We start from the raw sequence: 24857 nt of genomic DNA, 5'->3' as shown, positions 1-24857 counted from the left end.
AGGGAGATGAAAAGCCATTCTCAGCTTATCTAATTGTGCTCTATTTTGAGTATTCCTAAAACTTAACAGTATACATAACACTGTACACACATACACACATATGTAATATACCTTCAATTTTATTTTTATTTTACTGGTACAAATTCCTGGTTGAAAAATGGGTGGAAACCATTGGCTATGAAAAAAGAAAGCTACTGGGGCATGGTGATACAAACCTGTACTCCAGCTGCATGGAAACACAAGGATCTGGGGTTCAGTCAGCCTGGGCTACACGGTGAGACCTTAGCTCAACCAGAAGTGGGGGAAGGGTAAAGAGGGAAGGGAGGAGGAGGAAGGGGAAGGGAAAAGGGGAGGAGCTGCTTTGCCCATTCACACTTTCCATTCTTTTCCTCCACTCAGAGGTCTATGGAGAATTCTGGGTATGGTCTCTGATTACACTCAAAGTGACAGTGCCTGCTTCTGCCCATTTCCAGGATGCCTCAGCTCCTCTGGGAAAAATGATCATTCTGGTCATTTGGGAAGAGGCAGGAAGCCAAGAGCGGGGAGGAATGAGTTATCCAGCTTTCACCGAGTCATCCCCAGAAGATGGTTGTACCAGAGATAGCAGGCATATCCATCACTCCAATTCTTGCATGCTTGTTTCTCGGCCCCTGTGAAATGATGTTCTGTTCTTTGACAGAACAATGAGAAGCAGCCTAAAACCACCAGCTCCTACTTCCTCCGGGACACTGAAATTTGAAGGAACTTATCTATTCAAAATAATCACCATTTGTGCAAAAATGGGGCAGCGCCTGCCAAGGGTCATGAGAGATTTGTGAAGACTCTCCTCATGACCAGGAAAACCACTGAGGGTGAACTTGGGAAGGAGAGCTGAGGTCCCAGTCCTCCTGGCTCAGTTCCCCATTGCCTTTCTCACACCCAGCAGCTCCAGGGACAGGAAACCCCACCGGGGCCCTGTCTGGGATTAAGTGTTCATTTACCTTTCCATCACCAGGAGTATTTCTGCTTCTTTTTACAGCAAGGTGGGGCCTAAGTCTTCACAGTATGCAGAAGCCTGGGCATAGAATTTAGATAGGAACTCCCAGTTACGAAATAATCTTTAATGGCACTTTTAAATGCTACTATTGTATGTGTCCTTTATTCTCTTTTTTTTTTTTTTTTTTTTTTCGGAGCTGGGGACCGAACCCAGGGCCTTGCGCTTCCTTTATTCTCTTTTAAAAGCACTTCTCAATATATCATCTCTTTTCATTTCATGCTACTCTTTTGGGTAAAAAAAACTAATCCCAGGATAGTTATGAATCCACCCAAACCTGCGTCCTCCCAGTTCTCATACTCAAATCTTCTAAGAATTTCTTGATTCTAGCTTGGTTATAATTCTGAGTACTCACGGTTAAATAAGAGGACATATTTAACAACACACAGTTAACAGTGACCAGCAAGGTCCGTTAAAGTGGCCAACACCTGGGAGATTAGTTAAGCTACTTACTGGGGCTGTATTATCTCCATCTGTTCATGGAATAGCCAGAAGAAGCCTAGCTTCTGTACTGAGGTGAATATAATTAGGATATAATAGTTTATCCACATCAATTTAAGTAACACTCCAACAGTTTTATGAGGTAGCTTCTAAGTTCAGTGCCATTCCTCAGGTGATACAACAGAGGAATGGAGTGGTCACACCCTAGTTGTCTGACTGTAGGGTTTTCTAGTGACTTATCATATAAGACAGTGTCAACAACTAAGACCTCACTTTTCAGTGTCTCATCTCAAATACATTCTCCCCTGTTCCTAAGGTCTGTATTGTTAGCCGTTTACATGTTTGAAGTCTAGCTACTTATTTGTAGAGCTGTTCTCAATCTCATTGCGAAGCCAAGGCTCAGAATTTCTCCCATTCTATCCAATTCTGATTCTGCCCTGGTTACTATAACTAACTCATGTAACCTCTTAGAGAAACAAATTTCTAGATTACGTCAGAAGAATAGTTTTGTTGCCTCACATCTGCATGTGGCATCATGGATAGCAGAATTCATCCAGGAAACGCCACATATAAGTCAGTCCAGAAACCTGGGGCTGGGAAGAGGAACCTCAGAAGGCATCTGTGAGGATTCACTTGTGGTAGCATGACCCTGGACAGGACACCTTGTCCTCTGTTAGAGGCTTCCCAGGGCTTCCAGCATTCTAGACAATGCCAGAGTCTCACAGTCCCTTCCTCCGACAGGGGGTCCCTTTGCTGATCAAAATATTTACATTGCAAGTTAGCAGTGCATGGCATCAAGAGTTTTTATCTTTTATGTCACCCAGTTTTCAACACAATAAAGCAAGGGCCACTATCTATTTTTTAGATGAAGAACTTGCCCAAAGTGAAGCTTCTAGTTAGACTCAGAGCTACATATGCATATCCATTAGGACTTTCTTGGCCCAGTCGGCAACCATTATAATGGACTGCATCCATGGAGGGTGCACTTCTGTCTACACAGCCTCCTGTTCCAGGGAAGGGATATTTGCTGACTCAAAGCCATTGGATCTGATACCTGTTCGTGTTATTTCACTGGTGCCTGTTTCTTTCCTTTTAAACCAGTATTAGCTTTGAAAAGCCCCCACTGCACTGTTCACTGAGTATAGAGAGTGACTAATCGCAGTTGGGATGTTTGCAGAACAGATATACAATCACAGGTTGGTATGCACCACGGTACACTTTCACCTGATGAGGTGGAGTTCCAACAGGACAATGGCCTGTTGTAGACCCTGATGACCTTTTTCTCTGCCTCCCTGTCTTTCCATATCTTCAGTGCTCACTTGTACTTTGAACATTGTGCACCTTCTACCACAGCTTCTTATTTCCCAGGACAGACAGACAAATTATTCACCCCAAAGGCCTGACCTACAGTTACCTGTGCGCTCCAGTCAGCTTCCTATCAGTAGTCTTAGCAAAATAGTCTAGGGATTTAAACCTCCCCAACCTTTGATAACCAGAAAAGACACACATTTGTTTTCCTACCTGTAAAAGGAAAGAAAGGAGACATAGGAATAAGCTTACAGCCAACTGAGGTGTGCACAGATTACAGCCAACTGAGGTGTGCACAGGTTACAGCCAACTGAGGTGTGCACATACATTTCCTTACAAGTGCAGCTTAGGATCCTGCACCTAAAATGCTGAGGCTGAGCTGTTTTTTAGATTTTGGATTGTCTTGAACTTTAGAATATTTGCATATATATGATGAGGCATCATGGGAAGTAGACTCCAAATTCATTTTGTGTGTGTACTTTTTACATACATACACAGTGAGGCAACCTACACTTTTGACTGTGAGTCATAGGTGTGGGATTTTGTACCTCAGATATGGTGTTTTCACTAAAATACTTTTGTATTTTGGAGGCTTTTAGATTTCAGATTAAGAATGTTCAATGTATCTTAGAAAGACACACACACACACACAAACACACAAGGATGGCATTTGATTGACAAATCTGAAAATTTATGGTAGGCTACTATTTAAAATAATTAAAAAGTTTATGCACTTGAAGAATGTTTTTCTTCAGAAGGGATTTTCATGCTCTTCAGTTTTAACCTCTTTCATTGTAAGTTTACACATGAGTGCGCGTGTGTGCATGTGTGTGTGTGTGAGAGAGAGGGGGACAGAAAGAGGGGGAGAGAGGGAGAGGGAGAGGGAGAGGGAGAGGGAGAGGGAGAGGGAGAGGGAGAGGGAGAGGGAGAGGGAGAGGGAGAGGGAGAGGGAGAGATTGGGATTTGACCCTCCAACTTTATACACACCGGGTAAGAACTCTACCACTGAATGATATTCCCAGGACCTTTTTCACTTTTCCTTTGGAGACAGGGTCTCACTCGGTTGCCTAGGCTTTGAAACCACTTTGTAATCTTAAACTTGTGATCAAGGCTAGTCTTGAACTTTGATCTTCCTGCCTCAGTTTTGGACTAGTATACCAGGCCCAGCATTTTTTCACTGGTTCTTAACACTGCTGCCAGATACATTTCCTAAAACACAAACCTAGTCGTACAACTCTTTAAAGGTCTATCCACTAGCTCTTTATCACAGTGGAAAAATCATGGCGCCTCGCTGGGCCCCCCATGGCCCCTCCAGCATTTTCTTCCATGTTTTAGGCCTTAACACTCACTATTCTGTTGTATCCAACACATCTACATGCTATCACGTATTACAGACTCTCCTTTGCCCAGTTCCTATTCATTTCCCATGACTTGTGCTTTAACCCTTTATCCGCCGAAACTGAGCCAGCAGACACGTAATGTCCCCGTACTGTCCCTTATAATTATTATACGTACGTGTTTGTCTGTCCCTCCGTCCATTCAGTGAGGGCAGAGGATGGGTCTGTCTCGCTTACCAGAATCTCCACTGGTTCACACAGAGTGTCACATACAATGGCACTTAGTAAAGATTCACTTAGTGAATAAATATAGCAATGATACCTCTAAGATCTTCTCAATCACTTCCGTCAGAATTGTTGCAAGGATATGAGCAAGACCACTGTAGAGAGTATACATGTATGGATCCTCACAGGCAAAGGCCTCCTCTCATTCCAAGAAAAGCACCCCCACACCCATCTTGAACTTCCACTCCCTAAAAGTCCTAGGACTGCTCTATATGGGCTGCTGGTCTTCTCGTAGATTCTAGGCCACATGGACTTGGGTAACTCTTCTAGGCTGTTATCTCAGTCTTAATTATCTTGGGTTAAGCAGGTATATCCAATTGCAGTCCAGTGTCGTTGTGCCCCAGGATAGCTCTGAATGTAGCCCAACACATTTGTAGATGACACGGGAGTATCAAATTTTGTTGAATAGCCCTGAAAAGTATCAAGTTCAAAGAGGGGCCAATATTAATGTCTTCACTTCCTTAACTATGATGGATCAAGACAGACTCAGTTGATACCAGTTTTGGCTGCTTCTGGAATTATTATATAATGCAAGTCTGTCCATAGTTTACAGAGACATAGGCTCCCAAAGTGGCTCAAATTAGGCAGTGTTTTTAAATTTCCAATCTGAACCCCTACACTCTTGATTGTTATGAGAGAATGTTACTGACAGAAGAGACACCGTGAAACATCTTAGAATGCACAAAGCAGCCCCTTCAGTCAGAAATGACCCAGCCTCAATGTCACCAGTACCAAGGCTGAGAAGCCCAGTGTTGAGGTGACACTTGCAAGACTCTTGAGAAATGAAGAGTTAAGCCCTACTCACTGACGTCATACTTTTAAGATCTGTGGGAACGCAGTAGAGAAGATTAGTTAGTTGCAAAGCAGCAAGAATGCTGGGACTCTTCCTCTGCTTACTGTCTGAAAGGCAGATTTGTAGGCTCTCAAGTGGAATATTTGCCTTTGGGAAGGTTTTCTCTGTTGATCCCTGGCACAGATCATTGTATCCCCTATGGAAATCTCATAACGCAAGGTATTTAGCACAGAGTTCAACAGTCTTGCATTTAAAAGGGGACTTGGGGAAAGTGGAACCATATTTGGTTTTCATATTGAAAAGTTTCAGGCCGTTTTCTTTTTCCAGTGGTATAACCATCTGGATGAAAATAACCCTGTTAGTGAGATGCAAACTATTCCCCTTCTACACAGACAGTCTAATGGATTTATACTTCATTCATGAAGGCATAATGTTACAAAAACCATTTGTATATTATGAAGCTGTATGGCATCAAATTTTCTAATTTATAGACAGCTTTGTATTTACATAACAAATTATTAAATCAACCAGCTTTTCAGGTGTATAGAGGTCATTGAGGTACACACACAGTGTGTATAAAAGCAGATAAGGCTGATCAAACATATTTACAGTAGATACCAATTAACTTTCATATTTTTTTTCCTTTCTTTCTTTCTTCCTTCCTTCCTTTCTTTCTTTCTTTCTTTCTTTTCTTTTTTTGGAGCTGGGGATCGAACCCAGGGCCTTGTGCTTGCTAGGCAAGTGCTCTACCACGGAGCCAAATCCCCAACCCCAACTTCCATATTTGAAGATGATACTTTCTTCATTATTTTTCTGACTCACACTCCCCATTGTTAGCTGGGTTTCCCATGATTCCGACGCTCACTGCTTTTCTTGGCTCACTGATTTGATTCTCACTTTTGGGTTGTTTACACAGATGAGTTATAATTTTCTGAGATCTTTGGCTAATGCAAGTAGAGTGAATCAAAGAAAAAGACCAACCAGCAGCATCCCAGCGTCGGGTCTGTGTCTTCGGTTCGTAGCTTGAGCCTTGCACTCTATCACGTGGGCAGATGGTCAGAGGGAATAGATAGTTGTTGAGATTTAGAGCCGAGGGATTCTTTTCATAAAGCACGTGCTACCGGGGCTGGGGATTTAGCTCAGTGGTAGAGCGCTTACCTAGGAAGCGCAAGGCCCTGGGTTCGGTCCCCAGCTCTGAAAAAAAAGAACCAAAAAAAAAAAAAAAAAAAAAGGCACGGTGCTACCAACTTCCTAAGCATCTTAGCAGATCTTAGATGCTAATGGAAAACTGCTCGTGACGGGCAAGTGAAGACCACACGCTGCATGGAAGGTCATCACGGTTAACAATGCATTATCATCCTCTGAAGTGAGAAAGCAACTCACGTGACTCATGTGGCCCGAGACTCTTCAGAAACCTTAGGGAAGGTGAACAGTCAGCCTCAACTCCTCCCTCGATGCTGTGCTGTTACAAAGCAGGCCACACTTACTTTAAAGACAGACACAACAGAACTCCCAGTCAGGCAGGATCTTCATGAATGACTAAACATGGCTCCTGATTTTACATGGGATAAATGCCCTTCAAGTATTTTCCTTCCAAGTGTATCTCAAAAGTACGTTCCAAAAATGTCCCTTTAATTACGTGGTTAAAAACAAGCCCTGTAATGCTACAGAACAAACCACACAAGGCCTTCTTAGTCAAGTTTTCCTCATCTGAAATACTCTGTTAAAGAGACTTCGAAGTGTGGTTTATTCTATGTGTGCTTCCCAGAACCATGGAGGGGCAGGCAGTGAATTACGTTTCCTTTGGTAGTTAGGACCACTATGTTCTGTAAAGAAAAAAAAAATGTTTTTCATTTTTTTCCCAATGCTTGATATTTTTTAAATGCTATTTTAGGAAATAAAAATTTTAGTAACATAAAAGGGCTAGTTTTTAGTTAAAAATAATTTGGCTTCAGTACAACAAAGGAAGTGGCTCTACGGGAAGAAGGGAAGTGTGAGTGACCAGGTTTTTTAGTTGTAAGGTAGATGTCATTGTAAAAAGTGTTCCAGCTTTGCACGATCTAAACTCCTGACAGTACTTATACTCCTTGCCATGGAAGTGTACGGGGAAGGAGAAAGCCCCTAGTGGATAGATTCAACCACATTTTGCACCCGCAGCAAAGCCACAAGCAACAGTGAGGTCATGGAAGAAACAGATTTACATGGTTTCCTAATGCCAAGTATATCATGGGGCAAATGGAAACACACAAAGGAGGTGTGGCCAAGTCACTGTACAAACAGAAGGGCAAAGGCTGACTCTTCTTTTGTATAGCAACACATGCAGACCCATCGGGCATACGGACACATCCATGTCTGAGAATAAACACAGCTATGCACACAAGCAGGAAGAAGCAGGCTGATTTTGCAAAAGCAAAACAATAGTGGCTTAAAGAGATGAAATACATCAACTTGTAGCAAACACGTGTCCATTACATGACACAAAAGATTACTTCCTGTGACTCTATGAAGGCCTGGGAAGTTTCGAGACCCTCTCCCTTGATACCTATTCCTCTTCCCCAGGACAAAATGATTGTACCACGGAAGCTATTTGCATTCTGTCAGGCTTGAGGATAAGGGTTAAGACGAGGACAGAACAGACAGAAATATCTGAGGGGAAATCTCAGAACTTTGCTATCAAAAGTGAGCCTGGTGAGGATGGGTGTGGTGGCACATGCCTTTAATCCTAGCACTTGGGAGGCAGAGGCAGGAGGAACTCTGTATTCCAGGCCAGCCTGGTCTACATAGCAAGCTCCAGGATAGCCAGAGTACATAGAGAGACCTTGTCTTTAAAAAAAAAAAAACCAGTAACAACAACAACAACAACAACAGTAACAACAACAACAACAATGAACAAACCTGGGTGTCTGTTCTGTGCACTCTGAGCCTTGTCTCCTTTGTCCTGAGTTACCTGATCAGGCTGTGGAGTTTAGGAGGAGGAGGGTCCAGAGTCTGGTAGGGAACACTCTCCCAGCAGCTGAGTGCAGGACTGGAGTCTTAGGTGGAGGCTGGTTCCAAGAAAGAGGGATAACAAATCCCTTCTTTTGACAATCTCTAACTGAGGTGGTCTGGAATTTTGTTTATGCCACCACAGTGCACAATGGTTATTGTTCATTACCTTACACAATTTTAGGTGTGTATATTTATAATGTAGTGATTTTCTACATTTATTTCACATTTCTCTTATTTAATGCAACATAAATAATTTGCTTAATAAGACTCAACCCACATATTTGAGCCACATTAATATATATGTATATAAAAATAATCTGTGAATGATATAAATAATTCTTTAAATAAAATAAATCTGATATGTTACATAATGCTAATAAAGATTGCCGCTGCTCATTATTTTGCAAGCTGCTTTCACTTCTGGGTACCGATGAATGATATAAAATGTGGTTTGACTTATTTTTCCACTCCACAAAAAGAGAAATTGAACTGTCATCATCCTTATGTCTGTAGATGGTTTCAAAGTATAGCTTCTGCCTCCACATGTGGAAATGAAAAGTTTTACTGTGTTGGATGTTGTATGCAAAAAAAAAAAAGCCCTTTGATTCTGAGCATCATTGATAGAAAACGATCCAAAGGTGGTCATCAAAGACTTACTAAATAAATGATTGAGTAAAATAGTTAATCTAAGTTTTTTTTTAAAAAATATTATAAAACCTATTCTGTTTTTAAAATGCCCTGAATGGGGCAGCCATACCAACTTTCCAAGGTAGGAAAAGGGGGTGGAGAGACCGTAAGACCTGGAGGATAGGGAGGTGTGCTCGGGATGTGTCATGGCTACTTCACCCATGACATCACTGCAGCTATGGTTAGCTGCCCAAGCTCACACAGGATTGAACGTGTCACTGTTTCGCATGGGTGGTGGAGGGGCCCATGTGGCCCTGCTCCACCGGAGGGACTGTTAGCAGTTAGTGACTGCTGGGTGGCCTCCTCATTTCCTCTCCTGCTGTAGTCAGAGACAAGTTGCTCTTGCACCAGTAGATACATCCCCCACCCCCGCACAGGAAGGAGCGCTAATCCACCTCAGTAGGTCAGGCACAGGGACACATCGAAGTAGGAGGACGCTGACCGACAAGATCGAGGAGATAAAGGAGGGCTGGAGGAGTGGAAATGACTCAAATTCATTACATAAATGTATAAAACTGTAAAACAATAGGAATGCAACCAACGGTTGAGATCCTAAATTCTTTTTTTGGTTCTTTTTTTCGGAGCTGGGGACCGAACCCAGGGCCTTGCGCTTCCTAGGCAAGCGCTCTACCGCTGAGCTAAATCCCCAACCCCGAGATCCTAAATTCTTAATGGCCACGAGCGTTTTCTCTCTTCAGAACTCTGGAGGCTTCCTAGACACCCGCACGAAGCTCAGTCTGATGTTTCTGGGCTGTCTAAAGAGACAGCATAAATGGACACTCGGCGGTGTGCAGTGTATGCCTCGTTGTGTGCATTACATCACCATGCCTTTTCTCTGCCGTCAAATACAAAACCAGCATCTTTTATATTATCATAGAAAAGCATTTAGGTTGTATTTTTATTTATCACTTTACACTGGTAGTCTCTGGTAGGTGTACTCCATAGAAACCAAAGATTTTTGTACACTATTTCTTTGTACAATAAAAGATAAAGTGTGCATTAAGTATGCTTGTACATGACAATATTGTACAATATTTACATTTCTAATATCACCATGAAATTCTGTATTTTCTATATACAACACTGAAAATTCTTCAGAAACATTTGGACTATTCTTATAATCACAACTTTAGTACAATAGAAAACATTTCTCAGCGGTCCCTCGGCCATTTACTGCTTCGTTCATACAGGGATTGTGATTGTTCTGTTTTGTTTTCGACATTCATTTTCCTTCCTGACCAACGTACGTCTCCACTGTTGTTCCCTTTAGGGCCCTGTGGTGGTGGTAGCTATCTGCCATGGTTTACAGATTGATCTAACAGTGGCCGTATCAATACCTACATAAGGTGTGTCTGTGCATGCTCCTTTGATGAACACTGTGTCAGTGGAACACTCTCTGTTATCTGGAGATCTTCCTCCTCTTGGGTTTGGGGGGCCTCATTTGTCTGTCACCCTGCGGGATTTGGTGAACCTGGAAATAAGAAGGTGGGAAAAAAAAAACAACAGGAAGATTGAAATCACAAACACCAAATGACTTCGGACAAAGACACTGGGCAGAAAACAGTCTGCTTCACTTTCAATCGCTATACCCTGAGACACTGTAAAATGTCGTGAAGACCTGAGTCTGTACGTACACTGTCTCGACAAGGGAAGGGGAACACTCAGAAGGCTCCAGTGAACAGGGGAGCACACATGAGCCGGGCACTGCCAGGCAGACATCCCTGGATCAACTATCTCACTGTGTCCCGGACAGCCAGGAAGACAACACCAAGTACTCATTTGTTCTTTTCAGAGCAGATTTTTATAACTACTGCAAAGTGTCGAAGATCAGAAGATCTACGTGCCGCTCAGTCCAGCGATGTCTGTTCATGAGAAGCATCGGCACGGACAATAGAACGCCACAGCCATTCACTGGCAGGTCTGAGTTTGTGTAAACAGGGGAGACTAATTACCACAAAGCACGGGTATATACTAAAACAGGAACTGGAGGCATTTGATCCTGTATGTCACATTGAGAAAGGGTTGAATGGTACCACATACATTTTGAGGAGCAGGGGGTAAATAATCAGATCTCCCAAGTTGTAACATGGCTACTTGCGTCAGAGAATGAAGTAAGGTCCAGAAGGCAGGGTAGACTTAAAGTGGTAGCCAAAATGAATGTTAAACAGCTAGCATTTGGAAACAAATGCACTGTAGTATTTACCGATTCCCGTGGTCTAAATACTTCTGTCACAGATGATTTTAACCTGTTAACGTGATGTCACAGGACTAAGAAAACAGCCAGTTGGCTTAATTATGTGTTCAGATTATAATGTTTAAGGATTGGAGACTAACTTAACTTCATGCTTGCCAAACATGCATGAAGACCTAGATTCAATTACCGACAATGAGCCAATTTAAATAAAGTTTAGACAGCACCAAACATTGTCTTTAGTCAAAGATAAAATTTGTTTTATAAATAGTATTTAAAACTTTAAGATAATGCTCTAAGCTTCCCAGACTGCTTCTTTCTCTAGACCCCTTCCACACATACCTTTTAAAACAAGCATAACTAAAATTCATTAATGAGGAGGTTTGTAATCAAGGAAAGAGTCTTTATCCATAACAGCAAATTAGGAGTTTGTGGATCAACTATGGCCTGAAAACATGTTTTAATAGCTATACAATGTTTTTAATGTTTTGTGTGTGTACAAGTGCTTTAATATCTTTGAAACCATTGTAAACATGAGAAATTTTAGTTTTCGGTTCTCAAGAGAGTTGAGGCAACTCCAATGCCCTTCCCATATATCTCCACTCTGCTCAGTGTGAGGGAGAAAGCACTTCTGAAGAGTGCATTCCAAAACTGCCTCATTAGGTGCCAATGCCTGGTGGCCACAAAGGCTAACTGTCCCAAGGCAGAGAGTAATGAAATGAAGGCCAATCCATTTTTATCTTTTTCTTGGGAAGGTAAATCATTTAATGCATTTCCTAACACACGTGAGTTTATGCCATTCGGGCTCGTAGGAGCTATCCTGACACGTCCTCATGCCTTCTCTCTCGCTATTATCCAGGACATATGAACACGGAACACATCCAGGTCTCAAGGGTGGTGGGCACTCCACAGAGCAGGGAGCTAGGCCTGGAAGTGGCTGAGCAGAGTAGCACCTTCCTCAGCAGGCACCAGAATCCAGTGAGCCATGGCAGAGGGCTGGGCATCTCTATAGTCTTAGTGGCTCATCTTTGTTGGCAACTCTCAATTCTAGAATTGCTGTTGCTCTCATTCCTAATCCTCTCTACTGACAGGTACTATACACCTGGTCTGGAGAATGCTGAGTTGATGGCCATTGGCCTAGACCTACAAGTTTACCTCAGTGTCATCCAACCAATCAAAGGTTAGATTTATACATTTCTATGACCTACACCATTGGCAACATCTAAAATTATATTTATGTGTTTGAGTCTGTATGTGATGGAGAGACAGCTTTATACTTCTCCTCTCAAACTGCTGGACAGAATGTGAAGAGAAAGGACATCCTTGGTCACAGGGTTTAGTTAATAGTAACAAAAATTTGCACAAAGCATTTTAATTTTAAGGCAGCAGAAGGAAAATAGGAAGTTAATATACCCTCAAAATGGACTAAACTTTTTATCTCACATTTTTTTCTTTAAAAGATTGAGTGATGTTGCACTGCTGAATATTTTGTCTATAGTGATGGCCACTGCTACTCACAGTCAAATGCAGAAAGCTGGGGCTGGGACCTCACCATATTGCTGCTGACACTTAATGAACCTTTTTAAGAAAACAGAAGTTACTCATCTCAGATTTTAAAACAAAACAAACAAACAAACAAACAAAAAAACAAACAAACCCATAGCTAACACAGGCTCCCTTTCCTTAAATGCCATCCTGCCACTGGTCTTTCCCTTGCCTAGCATCTTAGTATTGCTGTGGGAGTTTCTTCACACTGTTCAAGAGATTTTTAACAAAAATGTGGTAATGCAATTTATTTTCAAAGAAACTAGTATAATGGAAAAAATAAATTAACTTACAGTCCCAGACATTTTGTCCAGTTCGCTCATGGCCTCGTGAATAGCAGCTTCTAAATGGTTATTTAGCTTCCCACTTCTGGAATTAATGAAAACAACATGCCAAATTAACAAATTAAAGAAACAAAAGCCTCAATTTAATTCCCTAGCCAGAAGACAAAAATATCAATTCTACCAGAGAAAGTCAATCTAGATTCACATTTGAAAAGTTCAGGCGATAAAGCATCACTCTGGGGTTCCCACCACCGAGCACTAACGATTAAAGTAACGCCATTGCCGAGGTTAAGACAGGAAGCCTGCTCCACTGTGTCTCTTCTGCATTTTGATGAAGAAGGCTGGTTCAGGAGCTCTATGGCCTCCAAAGCTGTGCTTCCTACCAGAAAGCAGGCTGTAGCTAGGACACCGGGGATGAACTGCAAGCTCTGGCCACTAGGGAGCTCCCTCCACCCTTTCTGGATCATGTCAGCTATGTAGAAGTGAAAAGAAAGCTAAATTTTGGTGCCTGGGTAAGAAAAGGCTTATTACTTTGTTACACCTGAGGCCAGGAGGCAGGCTTTGCCACATTTCCCCTTAAACCAAAATGACGTGATCTTTTCAACAGACACACAATGATTGTCTTAGAAGCCTCTGACTACTGCTCTCCGCTCAGCATTCTGTGAATAACATACCACAGGTGCCATTTTAAAAGCTGCCTGTTACTACAGCCAGTCAATTTTCTGTGGCTATACAGTCTCTGCCTACCCTACCTTATCTCTCCTCATCTACATATATAAATCTTACTCCTCAGTCTTCTGAATATGCACTGGCATTCATCCCTTCAGGACAGTTGATAGGGAACTGGCTGAAGCAAACTCCTACAGAAAGCTATCAACTGCTAGGCTTCCCAAGAGTTAAGTCCTATCTCAGCGTCTACATGGAGATCGGAAATTTGCAGCTGTGGGAGAAGACACACTTTAACTGTAGTGGAATGCCTTTAGGTGACATTTTCCCACTTACCACAGTGTTCCTTAGGCTCTATCCTCTGTACACAATGACCTGACATTCCTATACTTGGTTGTTTTCTACGTTTTACAGACACTTAACTATCCACCTTTGAGTATTATACTTCGAGGCACACCATGAATGCTTATTTGCTAAGTGGCTTTGTCTAAAGTGAACATAAACGGTCCTATATCTCGTTAAAGCAGATGTGCGTTTAAGTCAGTTCAACTGGAAGGAAAGATCAACCTACTAACCTGAACCAGTAATAAGGACATAACCAACAATTTCCTCCAGCACTCTCTGCTCTTAATGATCTGGCCTATCTCTCTCTCTATGTGTGTGTGTGTGTGTGTGTGTGTGTGTGTGTGTGTGTGTGTGTGTGTGTGTGTGTGTCTGTCTGTCTGTCTGTCTGTCTAACCATCTATCTACCTATCTCTCCACTAATTTAAAAAAAAGTTAAAATGCAGAGTAGTTCAGGCAAGAAAATAACCTCAAAATACCCACTCTCCAGAATGGGATGTTAACAAAGTACATGTTCTTTTTAAGTATTTTTTTTTATCAAAGAGATAAATCTAGTATTTCTACTTGGTAACTATTCTCAGTCACACTCAGTCCCAAAGGCCTCCTTAGCTCCTGTTTTATATGATACACCATGGACAGAATTGCTCTATGTACTTACACATATAAAAAGCTGTCATGATGCACAATTCATCTTTCTCCACTCCCATATCATCACCACCACCACCACCACCACCACCACCACCACCACCACCACCACCACCATCACCACTATTTTGAGACAGGGTCTTGCCTGGAATTAACTCAGGATCCTCTGCCTCTGTGCTAGGATGAAAGTCATGCATACTAGTCAGTACTCCTGGACCTTTATCTTGGGCACCATTGTAGTTGACATAAGTTTTTCAATTCTTTCTCCCCAGTGCATATCATTTTCACACATATACCTCCTGCCATTCCAGGGTCAGGGAGCCCTGCATCTTGTAGAGTCACTCTGAGTTGTTTTTCCAGTGAGGAGTTTGCTAAGTGTGACCCTGGGTGGCCTAGGTGTGTGGAACCATCCATGTTTGGCTATGGTGAGAATCCTGATAAAATCATCCCCAATATCGCACTTCCTGCAGCACAATCAGTAAGTTTATCTTTCATCTGTCTTTTGGACTGAGAAATAGGCATTTATTTTTTTTGAAAAATTAAAAAAAATGTACTTATGTGTATGAGTGTCTTGATTACAAGTAAGTCTGTACACCATGCACATGCCTGGTAACCACAGAGGCCAAAAGGAAGTGTTGGATCCCCTGGGACTGGATTTACAGATGGTTGTTAGCTCCTGTGTAGGTGTTAGGAATTGAGCCTTAGTCCTCTGGAAGAGCAGCCAGTGCTCTTAACCATGGAACTATTCCTCCAGTCCCCATATGCACTTACGTTTCAAGGATATTTCATTTTTTATGCTTTTTGATTATAATATTTTATGGATTAAAGTGGACTACACCTAAAAAGCTCAATATAGCTTAAAAAAAAGATAAAATATTTCATTAAAAAAGCCCATAGGGAACCTTGCTTTCTTCCCTTGAATATTTTAAAAGATATAAATATATTTATATTTATTTATTTATATATGAGTATACAAGCCATGTGTTTATATACATACATATTTATAAATAAACAATTATTTATTTATTCATTTATTTATGTGTGCAAATGTACAAGTTATGGTGTTGAGATCGAAGGACAGATTATGGGAGTTGGTTCTCTCCAACCATGTGGAACCCAGGGCTGACTTCAGAAAGCATCCTTGCAAAGCCAGAGAGCTGATTTGCCAGCTGTCTTGTATTTTAAGAGAAAAAGTACTTACTATTATTGGAAGACTTATATTTGCAAGAATTGTGTTAGCTCTTTAGGTGTTGTCTCATTTAACCTTCAGAGCAATCTTATGAAGTAGGTATTATGACAACTATTTGTATATAATACTTCATAAATTTTTTAAGTGAAAGGGTGAAATCCTTTATCATTACGTAATTCAAAGTATATATATATGTATATATATATTTAACTATAAATAACTTTCCAAGGTAAGAGTCATATTTTTTCCTATGAAGAACACAGTAACATGATGAAATTATAAAAGTGATTTAATAATATTACTTAAGTTAGAATGTTAGGCATTCATTGTCCACCCAATTATTAAAAAACAATGTTTGTAAAAACACACGCAATATGGGCTGGTGAAATGGCTCAGTGTGCAAAGGTGCTTGCTGTCAAAGTCTGATCACCTCAGTTTGCGTCCCAAAACCAATGTGGAAAAGAATAGAACCAACCCACACAAGTTGTCTTCTGGCCACACATTTGCCAGGACATGTGCATGTGCCCCTTCCCATAAACAAACAAAATAAAAAATCAAAGTTAATTTAGACTAAGTAGCACAATGCCGTGTTTATAGTAAATTTAAACAGGTACTGATGGAGAAATGACTACTTTTGGAAGGAGAATACACAGATGTGGAACATGAAATTATTTGAGGACATCATGAGAATCAAGATGCAGAGACATTTTTCCAGCCGTCACGTCTACACAATGGTTTCCCCAGTATTCCTGCCAGGGACAAGTGAGCTCAGGAAGAGAAAACTCCATGAGTCCCTAAAGGGAACAATGAGTCAAATTTTGGTTTCCCACTCTTGAGAGGCCCCCCATGGAGTCTCTGCTAGTATTTTCTATTTCCCGCTGGTATTTAATAATAAACATTTTTACTAATGGACACTCTAAACCCTAATTGATTATGTAAGAGATGCTCATGTAATCACATTTCTAGTTATTAATGGAGATAATTGCTACTTCTCATCTCCTTTGACTATATTGTCACACACTCTCTTTATTCTCACTAACCACAAAGGAAAAAAAAGGCCAGGTAAAAATCTATGAATGATACTAGATGTGTGAGCTGAGAGACTACGAATTATTTTGTAAGACTATGACTCATTTCAGGTAGAACACAACAAATTTGGATAAAAATGGAAAAATCAAGAATTCCGTGCTCTGAAAATCTAATCTGTAAAGCAGCATGAAAATTCAAGACAATTAAGAAAAGCTAAGTTGAATTTATTCTTTTTTAATGTTGGGAAGTTTTATATGCATATGATTCATTTTGGTAAAATCCACAACTTCTGCTATTTCTCCTCTTTCCCCATCACTTTTCTCTCCCAACTTCACGAGCTGCTGCTACTGCTGCTTCCTCCTCCTCTGCTTCCTTCTCCTCCTTTATCTTCCTTCTCCTTTCCTTTTCCTCGTATCCCCTTCTCCTTTTCTAAGTCCACTGAGTCCACTTCTGAGTCTGTACATACTGCTGCCTATATGTACATGGGGATAAGACATTGGCTAAATCATGGGTAGCTTCTCAAGGGCCACATCCCTGAAGACCAGCTGTCTCTTGCTAATTGCTCTTCATCTAGGGGCAGAACTTCACCAGTCCCTCTCCTGTCCATGCTGGGATGTTGGCTGGCCTGCTTCTCAGAAGATGCTCACTTCCTCTGGCCCGTACATTCTTTCTGTCACTCCCTCTTCTAAGATGATTCTCAGACCTTACAGGAAAGGTGTGATACAAGTATCTTATCTAGAACTGAACACTTCTTATGCTTCACATGTTGGTCAGTTGTGGGTCTCTATACTCACCACCTACTTAAAAAAAGTTTCTCTGATGAGGGTCAAGAGATGTATTAATCAATAAAGATCTTAGGGGCAGTTTATTACTCTGTCCATTTAGTAGAGTAACAGCAGTAGTCTCTGTTAGGGCCTGTGACCTAGACGGCCATGAACTGTTGATACAGTTAGTAGTATCAGGCATAAATTATGTCTTATACATCAAGCCTTAAATCTACAGGGAAAAAGTGGTTGTTTCCTCCCTAAAGCCATGCCACTATTGTACTCTTGGGTTTGTACTGCCAGGCTGGGCATTCTTGTCGCTTGGCGGGCTCACAGCTGGGTAAGAGTGTTGACTATCTATTTCCTCTTAGTAGCCTACATAGCATCTTCTATATGGCATTGTGAAAGCTATCCAGTAGGGAGGAAGCTTCCAAATTATTACCAGCTTGCTTTTGATGTGTTCCATAACTCAAGTGTGGTGACCTTTCTCAGTTTTAAAGTGAAAATATATCTGGCTCATTTTGATCATCTACCATTTTCCAGCCTTAGAAGATGTCAGGTAACCAAAAGAATTTGTACACATAGAAGGCTTAGATCCCTGGTAATTGGAAAACATAATGCATTTAAAAGCTTTAGAATTTTCTTCATAGAGCCACTTCTTTAAGTAAAAGATTAACCTGAATTAAGTATTAAAATGTTACTAATTCTTATGATTAGGATGTGAATGATATGACAACTTAAGGATATTCATTTATGATATTTATGATTTGATAAATATTAAATATTTATATATTAATGATTAAAATGACTATATAAAATTTTAAAGTTTATTATGGTAACATGTTTCAACTGGCAAACAATATTGGATAATTTATTTCTTTTAATTTCACCTAATGTATGTCACATTCTGCATGGAAGGCTCTCTATATTACCTACGTACAATATGAAAGTAGCAATTGATATGCACACTTTAGAAATGCTGAAGATTAAGCAACATACATAGAGGTAGACAGCTACGAAGCTGCAAAAGAAGGAGGTTGTATGTAGGTCAAGAATAGCCGTCTTAACTCTCTGAACACTTTCCCTTCTCAGATTTCCTTTTCTTTTCTTTTTTTTTTTTTTTTTTTTTGGTTCTTTTTTTTCAGAGCTGGGGACCGAACCCAGGGCCTTGTGCTTGCTAGGCAAGCGCTCTACCGCTGAGCCAAATCCCCAACCCCCAGATTTCCTTTTCTTAGTCTACAGCAGTACTTTGTGGTTTGAATGTAAAATATTTCATGTATTTGAACGCTTGGTTCCAAGCTGGTACTGCTGTTTCGGAAGATTGTTTAGCTGTTAGGAACTGGAGTCTTGCTGTAGTAAGCGGGCTACTGAGGGAGAGGCCCCGAGGTTTTAGTACCTGGCTCTACTTCCTGTTGATTCTGTTTCCGGAGTGCAGATGCGTTGCCACCAGCAGGCTTTCGGTTCCTGCCACGGAACCTTACCGGCCTGTGTCCCTATCAGGATGGGTGTGTCCCTCTGGAACTGCAAGCCAAAATAAACCTTTCCCCTTGAGTTGCTTTTGTCAGGGTATTTTTCCTCACAGGAATGAGAAAGTAACTATAAAATCTAGTGTAGCTTTGGTGAGATGGCTCAGCGCTCTTACAGAGGACCTGGTTTGAGTTTCCTGTTGCTTTCCTGTTGCTATGTAACTCCAGTTCTAATGGATCTGACTCCGTCTTCTGACCTCCACGGGAACCAGGCACATACATGGTCTACATATAATGCGGGCATAAGCACGTGACCCTCCAAAACAAACTCATAAACAAACTCAAACCCAAACTGACACCCCCCCCCAAAAAAAAAAACCTAAACATAAAACTCCCCACCTTTATTGTGGCTTTTCAGGAAAATTTCACAGGAAGAATAGAAAGTAAACGTCTCCTTTCTCTACTTCCTCATTTCATTCCATAGACCATGAGCACTTTGTATCCCCCCCCCCCCCAAAAAAAAGACTGGAAACCAGCCTTTGCCCTGGCCACAATGGCTGCCAGTTGCCGCCAGTTGCCCAATCCAATGGAGAAGAATCATTCTTGTCTTATTATATCTCTGTTGGTTGTTTCAGTCTTTGTTTTCTTTCTCATTTTGAGACAGCTTCTCACTTTGTGGCTTGAGCTGGTCTTGAGCTTATAGGGAACCTCCTGCCTTAACTTCTCAGAGTGCTGGATTACATGCCTAAAGCACCGTGGCCATCTTCAGTCTTTGTCTTCTACACAAAACCAACCTCCCACCAGTTCTTCTCCTCTTCCTAGTCATTTACTCCATCGTTTCCATGTTTGTAAATGTCGTGCTTTCCCAGCATTGAATCCTTAGAGCACTAATCTGTACCTCTGTGTGAGTGTAACATTTTTACACATTGAATACCATTTCAGACTTGTCTGCCAGTTACCCCACAGACACAAGGTATATCCGTCAGTCAGTGTTTCTACCCTCTCCTCACCATGCAAGCCCAGGTCTGTGACTGCTTTCCTTCCTATTCTGATCAGCAGCAGGATTTCTTTATTTTGGCTCCTAAATATTTCCTGATCACATTTCTTCCCTTCTGTTCTTATCATTGCTTAGGTTCTTATCTTTTCTCATGTCCTGGCATGAGCTTCTAGATCATCTTCTACCACGAAGACTGTCTTCTTAAGATTCCTCCTCTTATACATTCAAGTCGAGGTGAAAAGATCTGACCGCCCGCCTGATCTGGATACTTCCAATACAGACAATATGCTGGCTCCTGCTTAGCCTTCTAGTTCTACTTCTTGGAGTGTGCTGTGTAGTGCTCCCCCAAATTCAATACGGACCTTATCTAAGTACTGCCCTACCCCACCCCATTTTGGTACCGTGTAAGGTTTGGGTTAGGTGTCATCTCTAGGAACCATTTGTTCTTCTTTTGAGTCAGGGTCTCTCTACCTAAATCTGGCTGTCCTGGAACTCACCATGCAGATGCGTTCAGACTTGAACTCACAGAGATCCACCTGCCTCTGCCTCCTGAGCGCTGGGACTAAAGGTACATGCCAGGATGTGCAGCTCTAGAAGCATCTTTGCTGAGGTAACTGTCACTTCTCTGTGCTTCCCATATATACTTACATATATCGCTTTCCTTGTTATTTTCACATTTTAATTGTGTGTTTTAAGGTCTGTCTGTAAGGACAATAACACTGTGGGTGGCACTTTTTTTTCTGTATTAGGAATAGATAATATTGGGAATAAATAAGTGAATAAGCGATTTGATTCAACATCATTTATTCATTATATAACTTCCATTTTATTAGTCAAGATATTTGGGTCTAAGTGTCCTCCTCTGTAAATGGGCTCAGTAATTACAGATTATTTTGTTACTGGGAGAGTAACACAAAAAGAAAACAACGGCCCTGTAAAATGTAAAACACTGCTCTGGTGTACACGAGGACGGCCAGTGTAGTTAGATAGCAGCAGAGTAAGTAAGGCTGTATCTTATTACTTCTGCTTTGTGTTTTCTTCTTTTGCTCCAATCTGTGTGCTAAACTCGATTTTTTTATGATAAAGAACATTATTAAACATGGTCCCATATCAACTCACCACAAACAGCAGACTGGCTCAAAAAGAAACAATTTAAAATTGTGTTATGCATCCCCCTCAGAAATGGCCTAACTGAAAATTTGGTGCCGGGGGAAAGATCCAGTTCACCTCAACGCAGTGTTTGTGAGTGTCACTACTGTGTTACCAAATACAGAACTGGGTTATTGCAGATAACCCAAGTATCTAGTGTGCTTCCCTTGCAGAAGCATTTGGAGTCTGGTAGAGCAAAAGCAAGGGCACCACTGAGGATTCAGCACTGCCTCACTATAAATGTGTCACGTCAGTGTTTCACAGTATCCCCTTCTTTTTGCGCTTATGTTAATTTTACTGGTCCTGTCCTCCACCCAGTCTTTGCAGGGGAAGTGCCACGTCAGTGTAGAGGGCCCTGGAACTTTTAGGGTCTACTCCCAACCATGTAAGCGAAGCTGGTAATTTCAAGAGGATGGTGAATAGGGTTGGCAAGTGGTAGAGCATTCATGAATTTGGGACACTCTTGAGTTCTATCCCCAGCATCACATAACATGAAATAAAATAAAAAAATACAATAAAATATTGAAACAAAACCAGCAAAGACTAAGGCTGTGTCTTAAGGTTTTACAAATGAACAAAGATTAATGTGTGATTATTTTTAGAAAGAAATTTAGCTGTGTGTGTTTACGTGCACCGTTCACCTACACCCTGGTGCACACTTAGAGATCAGAGTATAACTTGCAGGAGTCGATTTTCTTCTTCCACTGTGTGGGTCAGGGTTTCCAGCTCTGGCCATCAGGCTCAGTAGCAAGGATCCTCGTGCCAGCCCTACTATATAACAGACCTTGGTTGTTTGAAAATGGGGAACTCAACAGGCATGCCAGTGACACGGTTTAAAACTACCCTCTATGTATACAGGTGGAACTACATTTGTTTCTCTACCTTAACGTGAGATAACAGCAGCAATTCATAAACTTCCCTATCATAAAATGCTCTATAATATTACCTTCATGTCTGTATATTTTATTCATCAAATAACAATCCAGAAGGACCTGAATAATAATAGTTCAAAGCTCAATTTCATGTTATAGTTCTAGGAGAACTTATATTCCAGTCCTTAATTGTGGCGACATCACTGGCATTGCCTTGATTGGTAAGTAATCTGCTAGCGTGTGTGATTGCATGCCCTACCCCCCCCCCCCAGTACCTTACAAAGAGGTGAAGATGGAGGAAGGACGGAATGGATGAAGAAGCAAATCCTACAAGCCATACAGACAAATTACATGGTGGAAAACGTCTTTCTGCAATAGTACACTTGGTGTGTCCGTTATGGTCTTCTGATAATAAATATCAAATAATTTTTACTGCATGAAACACATGGTTGAGACTTCACAGTCTCTGCAGGGAAGAGAGAATAGAAAACCAAAGCGCTTACTTTCTGCTCCTTTTCCGGACTCGGCTGTAGGCTTCTAAACCTTCTGTGAGTGTCTTCAACTTCTCGGGCTCCACCTGAGTGAACACCAAACCACATTACCCAGACCTGTAATTGTTGAACATGCTTTTTATTCTGCACTCTTGCTGGACAGCAAGTGTGGCACTGGGGAAGTAGCCCCCTCCCCGACCCTCAACAGATGGACACTGTCCTTGCTCAATTACAAGCTGATTCTGGGACTTTATGTTGAAGCATCAGGGGAAACGACAGCCACTTTGGCATTGACACTGTCAGTGTTTCGGAAATAATGTTTTGGGAACGAAACCTGGAATTTAAATAACTTTGATTATACATCACCATTTAGCCCATAAATCCTGGCTCTATCCATGCCTTATACTCTCGGAAGCTGCTTCTTCACAATTCACAGGAGAAAGATAAGAGTGGTGCTCAGGGAAGGGGGTGGGCTTTGGGGGTAAGAGGTTAGAGCTGGAGTCTTAACTCCTTATTTCTTAATATGAACAAAGTATTTAAATATTCCTTTAAATGTTTTAGATTTATTTTACTTTAGTGACTGTTCTGCCTTGTTCATGCCTGGGACCTGTGGATATCAGAAGAGGGCATCCGAGTTCCTTGAACTGTAGTTACAGATGGTTGTGAGCCACCATGTGGGTGCTGGGAACTGAACTTGGGTTGTCCTCTTAAGAACAAGTGCTCTTAATGGATGAGATAACTCTCCACTCCCAGGCACACATTTTCTATCTCATCCCTGGGCAAAAGGCCAGCAACACCTATCTCATTATGTTTTGTGATCATTAGAATGCAAGACCACATTGTACACTGACCAGTTTAAAGTAACTATTATGTAGAATGCATTAGGTTCCCCAGAGGCCAAAAACCAAAACAAACAAAAACCCCAAGAAGGGTCCTTGCTACTATAAAAAGAGGGGCTAGTACTCTGTGGGCTTGTCTCCTCTTCTGTCCTGCCCTCACTGCAAATCTGTGAGGTTGGCTTCCTGTGTGGAACTTGGGCTACCCACTGGGGCCGGGTATTCTCATGCATGGGGTATGCACAGAGTTTTTGGGACTCCCTTCCCTTTAAAAACAAAACAAAAACAAAGAAACAAAAATACAGAAAATGTACATACATCAAAATGCTTTGGGGAATTTTTTTTTTAAATCAAGTTACCCCTTATCTGTACGTGCCTCACTACCTAAGCCACTTCTATTTAAAAATTCAGAGTTTGGGAAAAGTTTCATGGATAAGAAAATAAATACTTATAAGGAATTAGCTTCTGTCTTTAAATTTTAATGACACTCATGAATGTCATTTATAAATAATTTCTCTGTGGCCTCCTCCTCAAACTGGTGCACAGTAAGAATAACAAAGCGTCTTATTTTCATGTCTGAGTGTGGACACCTGCGTCTGTTCAGTCAAGTAACACAAACGTATCGGTTTGCATAGTTCTGTACACTGTCTCAAAGAAACCAAGTTTGTTAGGGATATCTGATGCAATATATCAGATCAAAAGACATCTTTGTTCTTGCCACATATCATAAAGAGATGTGTCCTGCTGAACAGAAGAGCCTGTGTAGCTGAATATACCCACATCTCTAACACACAGAAGGCTTCTAGTGCCGTTTCACATTTCATGGTAACGTTCTATTCTATGTTTGCACTCATGAAAGGAACATACAAAATATTGTACATACTACATTTATGAACAGTAATACAGCGACGCTTTGCTTGTTTTTTGAGACCAGGGTTCATTATACAGTTGTCTCCCATGCTTAACCTCACGTTTGTAAATGAACTTTACACCAGTAGGGGAGAAACCCTGCTGCACAGAAAGATCTATCCACCCTGAGTGGACACACACCTCGGAAGTGTGGTGAGCTACAGAATTCAGGTTCACATTGAAACAAAAAAATGCAAAAATTAGCCCGCTGGCCTCAATTTTAAAACCTGGTTAGGCCAAAATATTTTTTAAATTCTCAATTTATAATTTTGATTGAGTAAGAAACAAGGAGCAGTAAAAACATCTAGTGTATTTTATGTAGAAGTACTTTATCATTTACCGTGATGATCTTACAAATTAATTTCATTTTGCATATGAGAGTAATGAGTTGAAACTATATGGCCAGAATTGAATAGTTCTGATTCCAGAATACTCATCCTCTTTCCACCATGTTAAATTCAGCATTAATTAAAATACAATTTTGTTAAGAAAGCTACATTAAAAAGTACATATATAAACATACATGAATGTATACAGATAACAGAAAGCTAGGCTAAATTATTTAAAATAAAAAATTGTTTGCTGATATTTATTAACATGTCCAATTTAT

At 41.0% G+C, this 24857-nt stretch overlaps 1 protein-coding gene across 32 annotated transcripts in view; it reads right to left on the bottom strand.

Annotated features, from left to right (window-relative positions):
• Positions 1 to 6888: 6888 nt before the first annotated feature.
• Positions 6889 to 24857, bottom strand: part of Mbd5 (methyl-CpG binding domain protein 5) — a 387213-nt gene continuing 369244 nt past the window's right edge. For 22 of the 32 annotated variants that reach the window (XM_087651565.1, XM_087651566.1, XM_087651557.1 and 19 more), the window contains 3 exons: positions 22515 to 22588; positions 12902 to 12977; positions 9734 to 10343 (listed from right to left, as the gene is read on the bottom strand). In XM_087651565.1, the coding sequence (XP_087507691.1) occupies positions 10272 to 10343; positions 12902 to 12977; positions 22515 to 22588 (222 nt within the window). In that variant the 3' untranslated portion in view covers positions 9734 to 10271. 32 annotated transcript variants of the gene reach the window in all.

The sequence above is a fragment of the Rattus norvegicus genome, chromosome 3 (genome assembly GCF_021556685.1).
Source record: "Rattus norvegicus strain SHRSP/BbbUtx chromosome 3, alternate assembly SHRSP_T2T, whole genome shotgun sequence".
Lineage (NCBI taxonomy): Eukaryota > Metazoa > Chordata > Mammalia > Rodentia > Muridae > Rattus > Rattus norvegicus.
The sequence above is the reverse complement of the archived record's forward strand: the minus strand, read 5'-3'. Positions and strand labels throughout refer to the sequence as shown.